This window comes from Larus michahellis, chromosome 5 (assembly GCF_964199755.1).
Source record: "Larus michahellis chromosome 5, bLarMic1.1, whole genome shotgun sequence".
Classification (NCBI taxonomy): Eukaryota; Metazoa; Chordata; class Aves; order Charadriiformes; family Laridae; genus Larus; species Larus michahellis.
The window spans coordinates 47,533,666-47,551,520 of record NC_133900.1 but is presented as its reverse complement, the minus strand read 5'-3'; the positions used below and the strand labels follow the sequence as shown (position 1 = coordinate 47,551,520).

Sequence of the window (17,855 nt, the reverse complement as noted above, 5' to 3'; positions counted from 1 at the left end):
TCCCAGTCAACTCTTTGGTATATTTTAAGAAAAAGACTTTCAGTTCATGTTCAAATGGGGAAGAGCATCTTTAGTTCAGATACCTCATTAACGCATTTGCATTGGGATTACTGGGGAAATAATTAAACAGATACATTTTAATTATGGAAAAGGCACAGACCAGTCTTCAGCGTAGAGAATTAAGACTATCTATCACTTATAAGGGAAACCATCATCAGCATATGTAACTTATAATTACATATACGTTAAGTGTTCCAGTGAATTGGCAGAGGTACAGTACTATCCCTACTTAATAGCTGCAAGCTCTTCTGCCTTTTGAAACACTACTAACATATTAAAAGCTACTTTTCACTTTAGCATTTTGCTATATAAACTATAATTTTTGCACAAGATTCTTATAACCATTTGGAAATAAAATTTTTGATACAATCCGTCTTTTCAAAACACCTGTGATCTTACGCAATTCTCAGAGTAATTAAATATTTGGAAGCATATCCATCAGCTAGAACTACTATGACTGTATCACGATGTGAGTACAGTTTTCCTTCATCACATATGGAACACATCATTAAAACTAAGTCTAAAAGTAGTTAGATAGCACAGAGACATGCTTTAGTTCACGTGGTAACATGTAAATCATCTATTTTGAAGTAGACAGATCTGGTAATTTAAAGGCAGTAGCAGGACCAGGATTACAGCTAATTACAAACTGCATATATATCAAAGATAGTGTTGCAAAGAAGAAAACATTACACTGGAAAATATATTAGGTTTATAACCAGAAAACAGAAGGGGGGGGGGATGTTAAAAAAAAAAAAAAGATCCCTGAACTACTAGGGATTCAGTTTTGAACGTGTCAAAAAGGTTTGTAGCACTTGAATCAAGACTAGACTAGATGACTTGACAAAGTTCACAACAGTCCTATTTTTCTGCAGGTCCAAGAAACACAGATCTTTACAGGGCGGGAAGGTGGAGGTCTAAATTATACAGATAAAGCACTTTATATTATTTTCATCCTTGTAATTATCCTTCAACCACAAACAAAACAAAGCACAGTACAAATACCCAATTAATGGCAGTTTTCTGACGTATTGCTTCTCCTAGGGAGATCCCACTGGTAACGGATGCCTGGGTTTCGCTACTGCTGCGGCTTAAGGATTCCTCCTTCCGGCCACAATGTGGTGGAGTTGTTGCAATAGGCTAAAAGAAACGATATGTGTTTTTAAAATAGAAAATAATTTCTTGGTATTTCAACATGTGTATATATTTAAGTAATGGACAACAAAATATATAAAATATTCAAGCCATCCCCAACACCCGAAGTGAGGCACGTGCCTCAACATACTTAGGCAGTGACCTAAATTCAATCCAGACTTCCAAAACTTAACAAGAAGGGGTAGGTTCATTTGCCACTTCAGATCACAAGAAACAGTGAACATGAGCTTCTGCACATTAGCCAATCATTTCTGAGGGCCAGAAATTTATTTCTCATTTCCAATCCACGTACATGCAGTTCTAAATAAATCACAAAATACCAAAAAGACTCATCACCTTGATCAAAGTCAGGTCTAGCATTTGTCCTGTCTGGTTTATTAACAGTGGTTGTTGGGATTTTTTAAAAAGTAATTATATTAACAAAGAAGGTTTTTACTTGTATCAATGTTGTAACCTAAATTTTAAAAGGCATCTTATGTAAATATCTTAAAGCAAGTCTAGGTTGATTTCTAAATTATAATTTAGCAATACCTGACAGGCTTTGAGGGCATGAACTGAAGTTAAATTAGACTTCAGCCTGGAAAAGCAGATGTAACATTTTTTTCCCCCACAAGGTAACAGAGAAAGCTGTTCTGCAGTCAGAACAAAATTTCTCTTCTATAATATCTCATGCTGGAGGTCACGACTGTAACAGCTTTCCCCAGACAATACAGACAGCCAGGTTCAAACACAATGGTATATAATGGCGAAAAGAGACATTTCTGGAACACCAAGATTCAGCCCAAACAAAAATGTTCCAGGAAAGTAGTTACCAGCTTAAAAAAAAAAAGTGGGGACTACCACTGGAGAACATCAGGTAATATTAACGCAGCAATATAACATGAGGCCTCAACCAGAAAAAGGACTTGTAGCTCCCCCATCTCTTTAATACCCCTCCTTGCCCTCATCCTCTTCCTCATGTTGACTCTAGTTCCAGTTTAACTCACTAATAATAATATTTTTTAAAAGCCAAGCTACACTTGGAGGTATTTTTAGTGTCCAAGACAGCAAATGGCAGAGGTTTATGAAAGGCAGGTCCTGCTTGACTAAACTGATCTTATTCTATGACAAGGTGAGCCGCTTAGTGGACGAGGGAAAGACTTGGATGTTGTCTATCTAGACTTTAGCAAAGTCTTTGACACCGTTTCCCACTGCATTCTCCTGGAGAAACTGGCTGCTTATGGCTTGGACAAGCATACTCTTCACTGGTTGAAAAACTGGCTGGATGACTGGGCCCAAAGAGTTGTGGTGAATGGAGTTAACTCCAGTCAGCAGCTGGTCACAAGTGGTGTTCCCCAGGGCTCAGTACTGGGGTCCATTTTCTTTAATATCTTCATCAACAATCTGTTCAAGGGGATCAAGTGCACCCACAGTAAGTTTGCAGACAACACCAAGTTGGGCATGAGTGTCAATCTCCTTGAGATTAGGAAAGCTCTACAGAGTGATCTCAACAGGCTGGATTGATAGGACAAGGCCAATTGCATGAGGTTCAAAAAGCGATGGGTCCTGCACTTGGGTCACAACAACCCCACACAACACTACAGGCTTGAGGAAGAGTGGCTGGAAAGCTGCCCAGTGAAAAAGGGCCTGGGGGTGTTGGTCAACAGCTGGCTGAATATGAGCCAGCAGTGTGCCCAGGTGGCCAAGAAGGCCAATAGCATCCTGGCCTGTATGAGAAATTGTGTGGCAACAAGGACTAGGGAAATTATTATCCCCCTGTACTCGGCACTGGTGAGGCCACACCTCGAGTACTATGTTCAGCTTTGGGTCTGTCACTACAAGAAAGACATTGAGGTGCTGGAGCGGGTCCAGAGAAGGGCAACGAAGCTGGTGAAGGGTCTAGAGCACAAGTGTTATAAGGAGCAGCTGAGGGAACTGGGGTGGTTTAGTCTGGAGAAAAGGAGGCTGAGGGGAGAAGACATTGTGACTCTTTACAACTACCTGAAAGGAGGCTGTAGCAAAGTGAGTGCTGGTCTCTTTTCCCAAGTAGCAAGCAATAGGACAAGAGGAAATGGCCTCACGTTGTGCCAGGGGAGGTTTAGATTGGATATTAGGAAAAGGTTCTTCACAAAAGGCTTGTCAAGCATTGGAGCAGGCTGCCCAAGGAAGTGGGTGAGTGACCGTCCCTGGCGGTATTTAAGACATGTAGATGTGGTACTTAGGTACATGGTTTAGGACTTGGCAGTGCTAGTTTAGCGGTTGGACTTTATGATCTTAAAGGTCTTTTTCAACCTCAATGATTCTACGATTCTATGGACTGAGCATGCCATTTGCAACCTGTCACGGTTTAACACCAGTCATCAGCTTGAACCACGCAGCCACTCACTCACTCCCACAGTTTGAATGGGGAGAGAACAGGAAGAGTAAAAGTGAAAAAAAACCAAACTCGTGGGTTGAAATAAAGATAGTTTAATAAGTAAAACAAAAGCCACACATATGCGAGCAAAGCAAAACAAGAAATTCATTCACTACTTCCCATGGGCAGGCAGGTGTTCAGCCATCTCCAGGAAAGCAGGGCTCCATCATGTATAACAGTTACCTGGTAAGACAAACATCATAACTCCAAACACGCGCCCCCCCCCCCCCCCCCTTCCTTCTTCTTCCCCCGGCTTTATACACTGAGCATGACGTCACATGGTATGGGATATCCCTTTGGTCAGTTGGAGTCAGCTGTCCTGGCTGTGTCTCCTCCCAGCTTTTTGTGCTACCCCAGCCTGCTCGCTGGCAGGGCGATATGAGGAGCAGAAAAGGCCTTGACTATTTTCATCCCAAATCCAAAACATAGCACTATACCAGCCACTAGTGAGAAAGTCAACTTCATCCCAGCTGAAACTACAATACAGCTTTTATCATTAAAAAAGCCAGCCATAAGAGCTTGCATAAAGACATCAATTACATTCTAAGAGAAGAGATCAGACACAAACTTAGAGAAAAGTCCAGAACATAGACCTGTTTCAATGTAAAAGAAACACACAAAATTCAGCATTTGAGATTGCTTTCTTTAAATGTGAATACCACCTACTAGATTAGCTAAACTGAAACCTAAATTCTGTTTCATTCTTCTTAACGCACCAAAAAGCTGGAAAGGATGTGAATGAAAGTTTAAGTTGGTTTTGTTTTTTTGGTTTTTTTTGTTTTTTTTTTTTTTTTTAATTTGTTACAGGACTGCTAGTCCATATTGGAACTTAGGAAAGGTGAGTTCACTCTTGACTATTTATGGCACCTCAGTTGATTGTGATTCTTATACAAAGCATACCAACATCTTCAATCCATCTACAAAAAATAAATTACAGCCATCACAAATGAATCTTTCTCCATCTCTTATGTTCCTAAGAAGCCATTAATTCTGCCACAGAGACAGTGGATTTACAAATTTACAAGATAAACTGAGGAAAACCCCTTCAATTTTGACTAACCTGTAATAATCACCATCCAGTGGCTTGGTTGTCATCTACAGAGAGAGAGCTTGGGCCTTCCCCTCTAATTCCCAATTACCAGGCATCCAAGCTTCCTGTGAATAGCTTATTTTCACCCTTAAGAAGCCTGAGAACATGCAGAGCTGAAGACAGGCTGAACTTCTCTTGCCTTTAAAGAGCATTTGGTCAGGGGACTGCCAAGACCCACTGGCAAAGCACCACACGGACTCCAGTTAGTTTCAGCCCCAATTATGCCCATGTAACTCAAACTCTTCCTGCCTGGAAAATACAGCCCACTTTATTTATAAGATGAGGTTCCAGTTCAGGACTTTTCCTTTTACCCCTTAAATGTCCAGTTTTTCCCCTTTAAAATAAGCCACTTACTCAAATGTCCAACTGCAAACTAAAGAACATCATTGGGGCAACACCTCTGCATTTTTCAGGCACAGTTACGAAAACCTCAATTCTACATAGTTATCTCATAAAATTCCAGAATTTCAGTGCCATATGTCATCTTAAATCCTTCCACAAAATAGCATCACTGAAATAAAAACACAATACAGCTTTCTATGCAGGCCAGCACTGTAAAGTAAATTAATTGCAATGGCAAGAATATTTTTGCCTAAGTTTAAAAAACCTATAGCACTCAAAAGGAAAATGTTAATTACGGATCATGCATAGATCACACCTATGAAACTAGGACTCAGCCAGGCAGAAACTACTCTTCCAAATTAATTCACTGCACAAAATAAGTTTGTTTGGGCTTTGTATCCGCACTAAAGATAATAATTGTAGCCTCTATGCATATACACAATCCCTATCACATTCCCCTAGTTCCTATTGTTCACACTAATCAAGTCACTAGAAGAAGCAGCACTGAAGTGTACGTGACAATAGCTCCGAAGGCAAAGCATTCCAGTAGCCATTTGGTAATTTAATTAAGGCCTATTATTGAAATTTTGGTTTTACAATACACATCTTCAGAAAAGGGTAATTTTATTAATCCAAATGGAAATTAATAGTGTATGGTACTGGAAATTAATAGCATTAGGTAAGGGACCCATACCGTGATTAGAAAACTAATTAAAAAAAAAGGGTACTGATTTTATTTAGATATGTTGAGCATAGCTAATTAAGTGGGTATTCCAGAACATACTAAAATGGATGAGTAATGACAAGATGCACACAATGAACAAAAGACTAAACAACTGAACTGTGCATGTTATTCTTCATTCTTCCCTTTAAAATGACCTTCTTTAGCCTATGGTGAGCAATTCCTCTCAAAATCATTTAATTACTTGTATATCTGTCATCCACTTAAATTAAAATCTTTTTTCTATGCTACAGGAGCTGTATCACAGACTTCCCTCTACCCACCAGCATGCCAGAGGAACCACTTTTCATGAAGAGAACTCTTCAGTTCCCAAAACCTACTGATTAACTTACTTTCAGAACAAATAAATAAAAAGTTGACTGGCAACCTAAAGAAAATACGACCAAGATAATAATTTCACTAAATCTTATAGCCAAACTTTGAATTTTTCCATAGTTTCAATGCACCTGGAGTGACATATTCATTGTCACAACACTAAAAAAAAAAGGCACGAAAAACATGATCTGAACTGGTTCCTCCTACCTGTAGCTTCATATCTTAATCTTTTACCAAAATATTTTATTACAGAATGAAACAAAAAAAAAAAAAAAGAGACGCACCACAATTCACTATCAAATGAAGTCAGCAAGAATCTTCCTCAGAAAATTTAACTTGAGCAAGTCTTGGGCAAACGGGTATAAAATAAAAATATAGAAGAACAAAGTACAGATGAGCTTCCACTTTGTGGAAATTTCTTTCCCACAAGTACTTCCTCCTCACAAATGCTCCCTTGGCACTTAACAGTTTTCAAAACCCATTCATTTCACATCAGAATTTGGAATAGGTTCGACCAGTCTTATTTTGGGAAAACAGAGCCAGAGATGTATCATATGGAGATTTCTCAAGAAGAAATTGGTGGAGAAATGCTAATGAGTTATGATGCAATTACTACAAATAGCAATATTCTAGAAGATTCGGAGTACAATTATATCCAGAGCAACCAAAGGCTCAAATACTCAGTCACTGAGAAGAGGAAGGAATCAAAGTGGTATTACTATTGCTAAGACTACTTACACAGTGCCTTCCATGCAAAGACCCAAAAATGTTTCAACACACTGATTCATAGAACTACTTTAGAATATGCATGATAAATATTTATCCTCCTTTTACTAGGCACAGAGAACTTAGTGTACAACAATATGGCAAGTCAGCGGCACAGCTCATTCCCCAAGTAGTCTGACTGTAATGCACATCTCTTATTTGATGCTCTAAAATTTCATCTGTCTGCCTGTAGATTATGAGAGAAAGTCAAAAAGAACAACACCTACAGCATCACAAGCCAAAGAGATTAAAGCATGAATGAAAACATGAAATATGATATGAAATAAATGTTAGTATCACAAATAGATAATATGATATCCTTTACCTATATTAATATTTCATGTAAATAGCTGCTGTCGTTGTCACAGTGATGCTATAGTATCATGAACACAGGAAGTGATCTGCAAAGTGGCAGACTAGAATAAAGTGGCAGAACTGTAGAGAAAAGATATTTAGAGAGTCAATTCCTGTTAAAACATAATTCAAATGATTTTGCAGCATGCACCTCCCTCATATAAAAAAGAAACGAGTCAATACTTGGTCCAATTTTGTTCAGTATATTCATTAATGACCTGGATGATGGGACAGTGTATCCTCAGCAAGTTCGCTGATGATACCAAACTGGGAGGGGTGGCTGACACTCCAGAGGGTCGTGCTGCTATCCAGCGTGACCTGGACAGGCTGGAGAGCTGGGCAGAGAAGAACGTAATGAGGTTCAACAAAAGCAAGTGCAAGGTCCCGCACCTGGGGAGGAAGAATGCTAAGCACCAGTATAGGTTAGTGGTGGACCTGCTGGGAAGTAGTTCTGAGGAGAAAGATCTGGGGGTCCTGGTAGACAGTAAATTATCCATGAGCCAACAATGTGCCCTTGTTGCCAAAAAGGCCAATGGAATCCTGGGCTGCATAGGGAAGACTGTGGCCAGTAGGTCAGAGGAGGTCATTCTCCCTCTCTACCCTGCACTGGTGAGGCCACAACTGGAATACCGCGTCCAGTTTTGGGCTCCCCAGTTCAAGAGGGACAGGGAACTGCTGGAGCGAGTCCAGCAAAGGGCAACTAAGATGATTGAGGGACTGGAGCATCTCCCTTATGAGGAAAGGCTGAAAGAGCTGGGACTCTCTAGCCTGGAGAAGAGAAGGCTGGGGGGAGACCTTATTATGGCATACGAGTATCTAAAGGGTGGGTTGAAGGAGGATGGTGCCAGACGCTTTTCAATGGTTCCCAGTGACAGGACGAGGGGCAATGGGCACAAGCTGGAACATAGGAAGTTCCATTCAAATACACGGAAAAACTTCTTTACAGTGAGGGTGACAGAGCACTGGAACAGGCTGCCCAGGGAGGTTGTGGAGTCCCCTTCTCTGGAGACTTTCAAGACCTGCCTGGATGCAGCCCTGAGGGATGTGCTTTAGGCAATCCTGCCCTAGCAGGGGAGTTGGACTAGATGATCTCTAGAGGTCCCTTCCAACTCTGAAGATTCTGTGATTCTTTTTTGTTTAAGCAAGCAGGCAAAAATACAATGACGGAAAAGCAAGAAACACTCATTGTTAGTCTTCCGATTCCATCCAGGTTTATCAGTTCTGATTTCCAGCTCACTGTTTGTCAACATTTCTTATCAAAATGCCCATAAGCTATTGATCTGTCTGCAGTGCTATTGGGGGGTGGGAGTGGAAGCAGATTTGATTTGGGGTGTGGGGTGGGATGGAAGGGAGATGAAACAGGACCCCCGAAAAAGCGATACAATTAGTCAGGAATTCTCCACTGAAACACGCCCCTCAGAAACACCAGTAGTGTTCAACCCAAGAAACCTCATGTGAAAGAAAAAATTGCCACCAATGACTGATTCTGCCAGGAAGGCAACCATCCTGAGAAAACAGCCACTCAATAAATAAAAAGCTCTATAAATCAAGAAGCAATACCTCCCCAGCTTCAGAGCAGCCCACCTAGCAAATGCTCAGTGAAACCAATACATTTACCCATTCCAATACCACTACTTAAATCGTTCAACTCTCGTACATCACAAGAGCCATGCCCATGATTCTCACAAATTGTATTAGTTATACCAATGCATTTCATAAAATCTTCCCACAAAAGCCTAAGACTTCTTTGGAATTTGCTCTTTCAAAGTTTCCTTCAAAGAAAACAAACAAAAAAAAGGCAAGCTTTACACAACTGCATAAATCCACAACTGCTTATATCCAAATTTTATGCTCTGAAATCAAATGGAATCAAAAGCCAAGCATGCTTGAGGTACTGAAGTAACAGAAGGACCTTAAGGAAAGATGATCACTTCCTGAAGTCAAATACTTCCCACACAAGTAGGATTCTCCTGCTAGCACCCAAGCCTGATTTGTGTTTTCAAATAACAAATACCATGGCTCGAAGGACTTAAGGCCCACATACTCATCAGCTGTAGCTTCTCATGGTGCATACATAAGGCTGTGCTGTGCATTTAGAATTGCTCTTTAAAGGAACCTGACACTGCATTAACAAAACACCACGAGGGAAGTAATCTCTCCTTTTCAAAAGGGAGCCAAGTCACTAGGACCTTGTAGGTTAGCAGCTGGAAGGAAGCAAAGGAAACAGGCAACAGAACATTCTGTTTCATTATTTCATTTTTAATCCTTATACCAAAAAGCAATATTAAAGAAACAGCGCAATGGAAGAGATCTGCCACATATTAGCACTGTGTGTACCAGGGTACATAACAAAGCAGTTGCAAGCAAGAAATAAATTAGGATTTACTAAACAAGTATAATCATCTCTGAGGGTTTCCATATAATTAAACTCGGATGAAGAAAATTTAACAAGGTTTTTCTTCCTGAAATCTAATAGATCAAAAGTTAGCTTTTGCTGCTAAATACATAATGAGAGGAAAAGACAAAAATAAAGCTGAACAACTACAACCACCCCCACACAACATAGTGCCATTAACTTAAATGGGAGGAACAGCAACATTCATTCGGCATTCTTAATTGATGCTACATTTCATAGAAAGAAATACGAACATTTCTCAGTTTTGAACCACTGAAAGTTTGAATATCCAGGCTTAGCTCTTCTTACTTTACTGGGATATTTTCAGTGGGTCTCAATAAAAATATCATACAATAGAACACAGCATAACAAAGTAAAAGACCTAGAGAGATATGGGAAAGGACTCCCTAGATGAGTAATTCTAACAATCTGATCTTCCCAAAACATCAGAAATACGCTATCATTTCTTCCAAACACTTCATCTCATTTCTCTCTCCTAAAAGTCAGAGGTACATGGCCAGCTTAATTCAGTACAAATCTGTGTTTCAGTTTCCTTATCTGTCTGAACATGCTGCTGGAAAATCATCAACCCTGCAAAAACAGGCAGTGGAGTTCAGGACCAACTCTTCCAACATAAGCAAGCATTTACACCAAAGTAAGGTGATCACGTAATAGTGCTAGAAGTGATCCCACTCTGAACTTGCTTTTGCTGGATTTCGTTCTGCAAACTTCAGGACTTATTTTTCCCCATTTTGTCAAGAACATTCCTGATTCCGATACCATTTTCTAAAGTATTAATCACTTTCCCCAGCATAACCGTATCTACTTATTTTCTAGGTCTCACTAGATTCTACTAATCATGCAATGACTACACGATCTACTAATCATGCAATTTATCAATGAAAACACTTAACAGGAATGAGCCAGGAAAAATAATCAAAAGCTGTACCTGAAATGCCTTCCAAACTTGCTGCATATTTTTTTTTTTTTTACTAGATCACTTAGCCTCTCAAAGATGATCATAAATGTGTTTGAAATCAATTGTCCTTAACAAAGTCACACTGGGTATTTTCTTAACAATTTATTTCAAGTGGTTTCAAATACTTTGTTCTAAATTCTTGCATTTCTGTGCCTTTATTGCCTACTCCTAGTGGATAAACAAGCATACAATATGAAACCCACAATTAATGAATAATTAAATAAACAACATTTTATATTTCAGACAATCATGAATTTGTCTGTCTACATACACAATTAGTTTTGAATACAGATGCAGAAACGTCCCCATACTACAAACCCCAGGCACATTTGCTGAATAACTGGACCCAAAGGATGTATGATGGAAATCCCTTCACTGGAGGTTTCTTCATAGCTGCACAGCTTGTACTACATACTAAAAAGTTATTGTTCTTATTTGTCCACTAGTTTATATTCAAATTTTATGCGGTAATAACTTTTAAAAAGCTATAAAAGGTTGTCACAAATAATACTTAATCAAGCTTCCTAGCCTGTAGCATGACTTTATCTCCGGTCTGTGAAGCCTTACAAAGAAAGCTAAGGTGCGAGTTCCCTCCCATCACCTGTAACGACAGTGCAGTGCAAGCCTCACGCCACTTGGAGTCAGCAACCCACTGCTGCAGGGCAAGGTCTTCCCCAGCTGTGAGGAAGGAACAAAGGAACATGGCGAAAGAGACGCATATTTACCTGCTAAAACATGCAATTGACCACTGTGTCCCTCATGATTAAAGAACCAATTTTGCTAGAACACAAAGAATGTAGGTCACACCGTCTCATACCTACTCGTTCCTTTCATGGCAAAATTACCAGCTTGTAATGAACAGTCAAGGAAAAGCAAAGCAATCATCATGCAAAAGCACTTCAAAGGCTACATGCAAATTCAGAATTCCCTTAATGCTACATAAAATGCAACTCCATTTCACAATAACCCAACAATTTCATTTATCATGGCTTTATAGTCCATACCAACCTTACTTTGTGTGTCAGAACACAAAGTTTTAAAAAAAAAAAAAGTCTCATTCAAATGCAGAATAAGTTTTTACATCAAAAACAATTTTTTGGTCAGAAGCCCAGTACCAGAAGTTGTATGAAAATGGTTAGCAGTTAAATCCAGCTACTGAAATGAGTAACAAAATTCACATTGTCTGCAAATAGTTCAGCACTAGAAGTTCATCTATGAACATACCAGTAAATAATATTGACTTCAAAAATATTATTCAGAAAAATGTAACAATGATTTGGTGCTGTCAGGTGTGAGAAACACAAAGTATTTAAGCTGTACCTTGTTTTTTCAATAAGGACTGGCATGCTAGCTAGCAGTACTTTTCAGACCCACACCATTCCCTCCTGGCATGAAGGCACAACCAACCAGTACCATCAGGCGCTGTGTAAATGCAGAACAGTTTTATTACTTTCATGCAACCCATGTTGGACTCTCAAATGGCCACAAGAGATCAGAACCAGCCCAGCAGATCTCAAGTACAACAAGGGAAGATTCATGACACAGTAAACTGTTGGGGATGCACTAAAAGCATTACAGAAAGGCAACCTGTATATTTACACAATATACACTGACATTGCAAAGATTGCTAATGCATCGTTTTGAATCTTTCAAAAATAATAGTTTCCACTGTCAAGTTCATAACATCAATAGCTTTATGGAGTGTCCTAAAACGGCAAGTGGAAAATTAATCATTGCTGATCTGCAACAAGTCTGCCTATTTTTTGCTCAGTTTCCTACGAAAATAAGGCTTCCAAGGCTGACAGCACACTCCCTGTTCACAGTCAGACCTCAGCCATGGGCACTGTAAGGCAATCTGAAAGCTGATTAGTGTAATACACCTTAATGCCTGAAGCAGAAGTTTTATTCATGTAATCACAGTGTAACTTACGTTGGCAGAACCTCTGAAGGTCACCTAGTCCAACCTTTTGCTTGAAGCAGGGCTCACTTCAAGGCTAGATCAGGTTGCTCAGGCTTCATCCTGTCAACTTGTGACTATTTCCAACAATGGAGATTCAACCACCTTTGCAGGTCCTGGTCTGCCCTTCACCATCCTCTTCATAAAAAAAGTGATTTCCTTGTCTCCAGTTAGAATTTCTCCTTACTGTAACATCACCACTGCTGCTTGTCCTGTCACTGTGCACCTCCAAGAAGAGTCTTCCTCTTTCTTTCTCTAAGCCCTCCTTCTGGCAGGGAAGCACCACTGCCAGATCCTCACCTTCAACCTCCTTCTCCTCAGGCCAAACAAACCCAGCCTCTGCAGCTTCTCCTCATGCAGCACATGCTCCAGTCTCCTGAGTGTCTTGGTGGCCTCCACCTGATGCAGGCCACTTTGTTGACCTCTCTCTTGTCCTGGCAGCCCAGAATGCTGTCTCCCGTAACATCCTCATAGGTAAGTGTAGGAAGTGTGGGTTAGATGAGTGGACAGCAAGGTGGACTGAGAACCGGCTGAATGGCAGAGCTCAGAGGGTTGTGATCAGTGGCACAGGGTCCATTTGGAGGCCTGTAACTAGCAGTGTTCCTCAGGGGTCAGTACTGGGTCCAGTCCTGTTCAACATATTCATCAATGACCTGGATGAGGGGACAGAGTGTACCCTCAGCAACTTTGCTGATGACACAAAACTGGGAGGCTGATACACCCAAAGGCTGTGCTGCCATTCAGTGAGACCTGGACAGGCTAGAGGGCTGGGTGGAGAGCAACCTGACAAAGGCAAGCATAGGGTCCTACACCTAGGGAGGAATAACCCCATGCACCAGTACAGGTTAGGGGCTGACCTGCTGGAAAGCAGCTCTGCAGAAAAAGACCTGGGAGATCTGGTAGACAAGAAGTTGATCATAGGCTAGCAATGTGCCCTTGTGGCCAAGAAGGCAAATGATATCCTGCATTAAAAAGAGTGTGGCCAGCAGGTTGTGGGAGGTCATCGTCCCCCCTCTACTCTGCCCTGATGAGGACACATCTGTGTCCAGTTCAAGAAAGACAAAGAACTACTGGAGAGAGTCCACCAGAAGGCTACAAAGATGATCTGGGAAATGGAGCATTAGGAGGTAAGGCTGAGACCTGGATCCATTTAGCCTGAAGAAGAGAAGACTGAGAGGGGATCTTATCAATGCTTATACATATCTAAAGGGTGCATGTCAAGAGGATGAGGCCTGAGTCTTTTCAGTGGTGCCCAGTGACAGGACAAAGTGCAATGGGCACAATCTGGAATACAGGAAGTTCCATCTGACCATGGGAAAAAAAAACTTCTTTGAGGGTGACAGAGTACTGGAACAGGCTGCCCAGAGAGGTTATGGAGTCACCTTCTCTGGAGATATGAAAAACCCACCTGAATGCAATCTTGCACAACCTGCTGTAGGTGAACCTGCTTTCGCAGGGAGGTTGGACTAGATGATCTCTAGAGGTTCCTTCCAACCCCATGATTCTACCAACAGGAGACAGGATACACAGCTGTGGCCAAGAAGAGGTAATATTCAGTTCCCTTCAGCTATGAGTTATGCTCTGGGAGCATTAATGCAGCCCAACGCACGGCAGGCCTTCATTGCTGCAAAGAGCAAGCTGTCAAGTCCCATTCAACTTGCTGTCCACCAGGTCCGCAGGCTCTTCTCTGAAGAGCCACCAGTCAGTACTGATGTACAGGGATTTTCTTTCTCAGCAAGAAAGACTCCACATTTTTCATAGCTAAAGCTCATGAGATTCCTTTTGGGCCATTTAACACAGCTTGCCAAGGTCCCTCTGAATGGCAGCCCTGTCCTCCAGCATATCACCCACTCCCTCCAACCCGCTGTCATCCACAAACTCAGTGCACTCATCCCATCCACATAGGTAACCACTGATGACATTACACAGCATTAGCCCAAGGACTGACCCCTGAGGAACGCCACAAGTTAGATTTTGAACAGATGACTAGGCTAACTAGTTAGTAGTTCTTCAGGTCCTCTTTCCTGCCCTTCTTGAAAAAAAAGGGGCATAACATTAATCTTTTTCTAGTTATCAAAAATATCTCAGCCTTGATACACGGAGGCCGTTTGCGACACCAGCCAGCTCCAGCACCATCCTCAGATACCCAAGTCCATAGGGCTGGACAGGGTGTATGTCCAGTTTACCTAAGTAGTCACTTTCTTAAGCCCCCACTACCCCAGGCACTACCTATCACCCACAAGCTCTTCTACTAAGCACACAGAGTGAGAAGAAAGATTTAAATGAAACCACAGGTCTATCACATTTCTTTGGAACTGAAGCTGGATTCCTGTTCTATTAATTCAGAAGTAATTATTTTGGGTTTCACAGAATTATAGATTAGCTCAGTTGGAAGGGACCTCAAAAGATCACCTGGGCCAACCTCTTGTGGGAGAGGGAGCCTAGATGAGAGCCAACTTTCTAATTGGAAGAACATACTAAATTCACAATATGTTAACACTGCTACAGCCACTTCAGCAATCTAACAGCTAATAATCAAAACTATTAACTTTCCTCCAAGCATCAACCACTTCTCTACTTATTGCAAATTAAAACAAAATTTAGTTTCACACAAGGTAGCTTAGACATCTTGTTTTCATTCCTGTGACAAAAAAATCCCATAACAGCTTGCTGTCCAAATCAAAACTGCAATATGAACGTTTAATAGCATTTCTGAACGCTTTTATGTAATGAGAAGGTCAGCCACTTCTTTACATTCTTAGCTTTGAAACACTGAAAAAGCAATGAGTATCACCTGATTTTAAGATTTTTGTTTGCTTTTTTTAGATCGTAGTTACAGGAGCTGTAATTTGTATTGTACTGTCCTTCGACTTTTACAAAAACACTCATTCCTTTATCTTTTCCACACTGTTACCATTGAAATAGAAGGTACCTCTGTCAGAAGTACCTTAGTTTGATGTTTCAACTTAGCTTTAAAAAAAGGGGGGGGAGAAAGAAAAAAAATTTATTAATGATGGAATTTTGGGAATGTAGCTATCAATTTGCAGCATTTAAGAATGAGAACCAAAGACTCGATCCTACTGGATCCTGTTCGTAATAGCTATGCTTAGCTAAATGTAGAATCAAAAACTTTGCAGGACAGTGCTAAGTCATCCTCATAATCAAAAGTAAACTAAAAGAGGAAACAGACAAAGTGTTTTCACTGATGAAACAAAAAATAACATAAACAGTAAAATGTATCACTATGTTGCTTACATAATTTCTTCTCACTCTTACAGACTAAGGCCAAAAGTTCCATAATGCCTTTAAATTATCATAAGCTGGCACTTCGCATGGAAGATACAGTCCTAGTCTCTCTTCAGTAAAAAAAACTTGAGATAAAAGTTGAGTAGATGTTTCTTAAGCCATTTTTAACTGCAGTTAACAGTCCACTGCCTAGCTGCGCTGGTTTGTTGTCTGTTGGAGTATGTGACAAAACAACAGAGGCAACAAGAAGTAATCAGGGCACAGCAGGACAGGTCACTTCTTTTGACAGGTGAGGTGGGGCTTTCTGATTTATATGGAACTCATGAAACCACAGCCTTGCGTGTTTACAAGTTACAAATATAGGTTTTCAGAGTTATTCTCTGTCAACTGAGGTCATAGCTAAAATAATCTCTTGCAACAGAAACATACAATAAAGGTGTAAGAGCAGCCACACTACAAGAGACAGAAGATTTGCCTGGCCTACTGTCTATCTGCACCTGCATCCCCTTGATCCAGAAGAGCAGCAGTACACTAGCAACAAGCTTGGCTCAGCTCCATCTGGTACTCCCAGAGCTGAGCTCCAGTTGTCAGAGCAGCAATTAAACCACAGTGCAAAACAAATGCAGAGAAGGAAGCAATGGCCGCCATAAAACAACAAAATTTGACACACAAGAAGGATCAAAATAAACTGACCTGTGATGAACACCATGAAGGTATAACAAAAAGTAGGAGGCGAGTTCACTGGTCTATAATATCACATACAACTTAGAATCATAAAGTTAACCTGTGAAATTTGCCTGTAAATCAGCATTCAAATGAACTTCATTTCTACTGAAATATATACAAGAATACACAGTAATGCAAGAACCTTCCCTTCTATTCTGTGTCAAATTAGCCTTCCTGAAAATACACGGTTAAGGTTCCTCTGCTGAAGGCTTTTGGAAAATGAAGACTACACTATCTAAGTTCTTATCTTCACATGTTCTTAAGGCTAGACTTGCCTTTAACGTGTCATATTTATTCACATGGCTGTTTCCATTCTTTTTTTTAGTTTCTGTTGTTTTTCCTGATAAGACTGAAACATATACCAAACCATTATTCTTCCCCGGGAATGTTTACAAAAATTTATATGGCATCCACCACTGGTTGCCATTTGGCTGTTGTGCCTCTGAGTTCCTTCAGAGCTCTGGAGTGATCACCATCTTATAACTTTTCATTTTGGATTGCCCTCTTATACCTTTCCTAATAGACAACTGTGAACGTGACATCCATAAACATCTCCAGACCCAAGTGTCCAACATCAGCTGTTCAATTACCCTGCACAAAGATGCTTCCCAACAGTTTGCAAGAGTCCAAACTTGTGCAGGTGCTGCAAGCTCTTTACACTTCTGGAAAACACCACGAAAAGACCAGGACAGCTAAGGCTGGGTGCCAGAACAGTGCAATACTACAGGACGGAAGCTTACCAATGTTCTCACAAGGGGCAAGTTCAGGAAGACATTGATTCCAGAATATGGGGGTGTTAGGATGTGATGTGATACCCATGATCTCCAGAGATCTCCTCTTCCCACCTCCAGCATTGATATAAACACAGCAAAGCACACAGAGCCACGTATGAACCCTTTCCAGGGCATGAATGGGTCCATGAGACCACTCCAGCCCCACTGGCTATGAATTCTTAGGAGGGCTAGTGACCAAGCCAACTGCACCGGTCAAGCCAACTGTACCCACCCCTCTCTAAGGTAGACTAAAGCACAAAGGAAATAGGACAATTACACACACACGCTTATCTCAGGAGGGGAGGAGCAATCAGACCAGTTACAGGCCTCTTTTTCTCCAGGGCAGGAGAAGATGGGCAGGGAGGGCTCAGGACACTTGCATCCCCCCTTCTGGGGGAGAAGAGCCAGCCAGTGATAGCCCCTTCGCGGGGCAGAAGGCGAGATCAGGCCAGTTTCCACACACACACCGTGAGGGGAACACGAAACGCAACTGGACCAGCCTGCCACACCCCCCTCCCCAAGGCCGGAGGCGGGCTGAGGGGCTGCTCAGAGCTGCCACCG

The 17,855-nt window shown here is 41.1% G+C and overlaps 1 protein-coding gene across 5 annotated transcripts in view; it reads right to left on the bottom strand.

The window, feature by feature from the left end:
- The window catches only part of ALMS1 (ALMS1 centrosome and basal body associated protein), a 77,317-nt gene that overhangs the window by 59,256 nt on the left and 206 nt on the right, over positions 1-17,855 (bottom strand). For all 5 annotated transcript variants that reach the window (XM_074587187.1, XM_074587188.1, XM_074587190.1 and 2 more), the window contains exon 2: positions 1,066-1,200. In XM_074587187.1, coding sequence (XP_074443288.1) covers positions 1,066-1,200 — 135 coding nt within the window. The remainder of the gene's footprint in view (positions 1-1,065; positions 1,201-17,855) is intronic.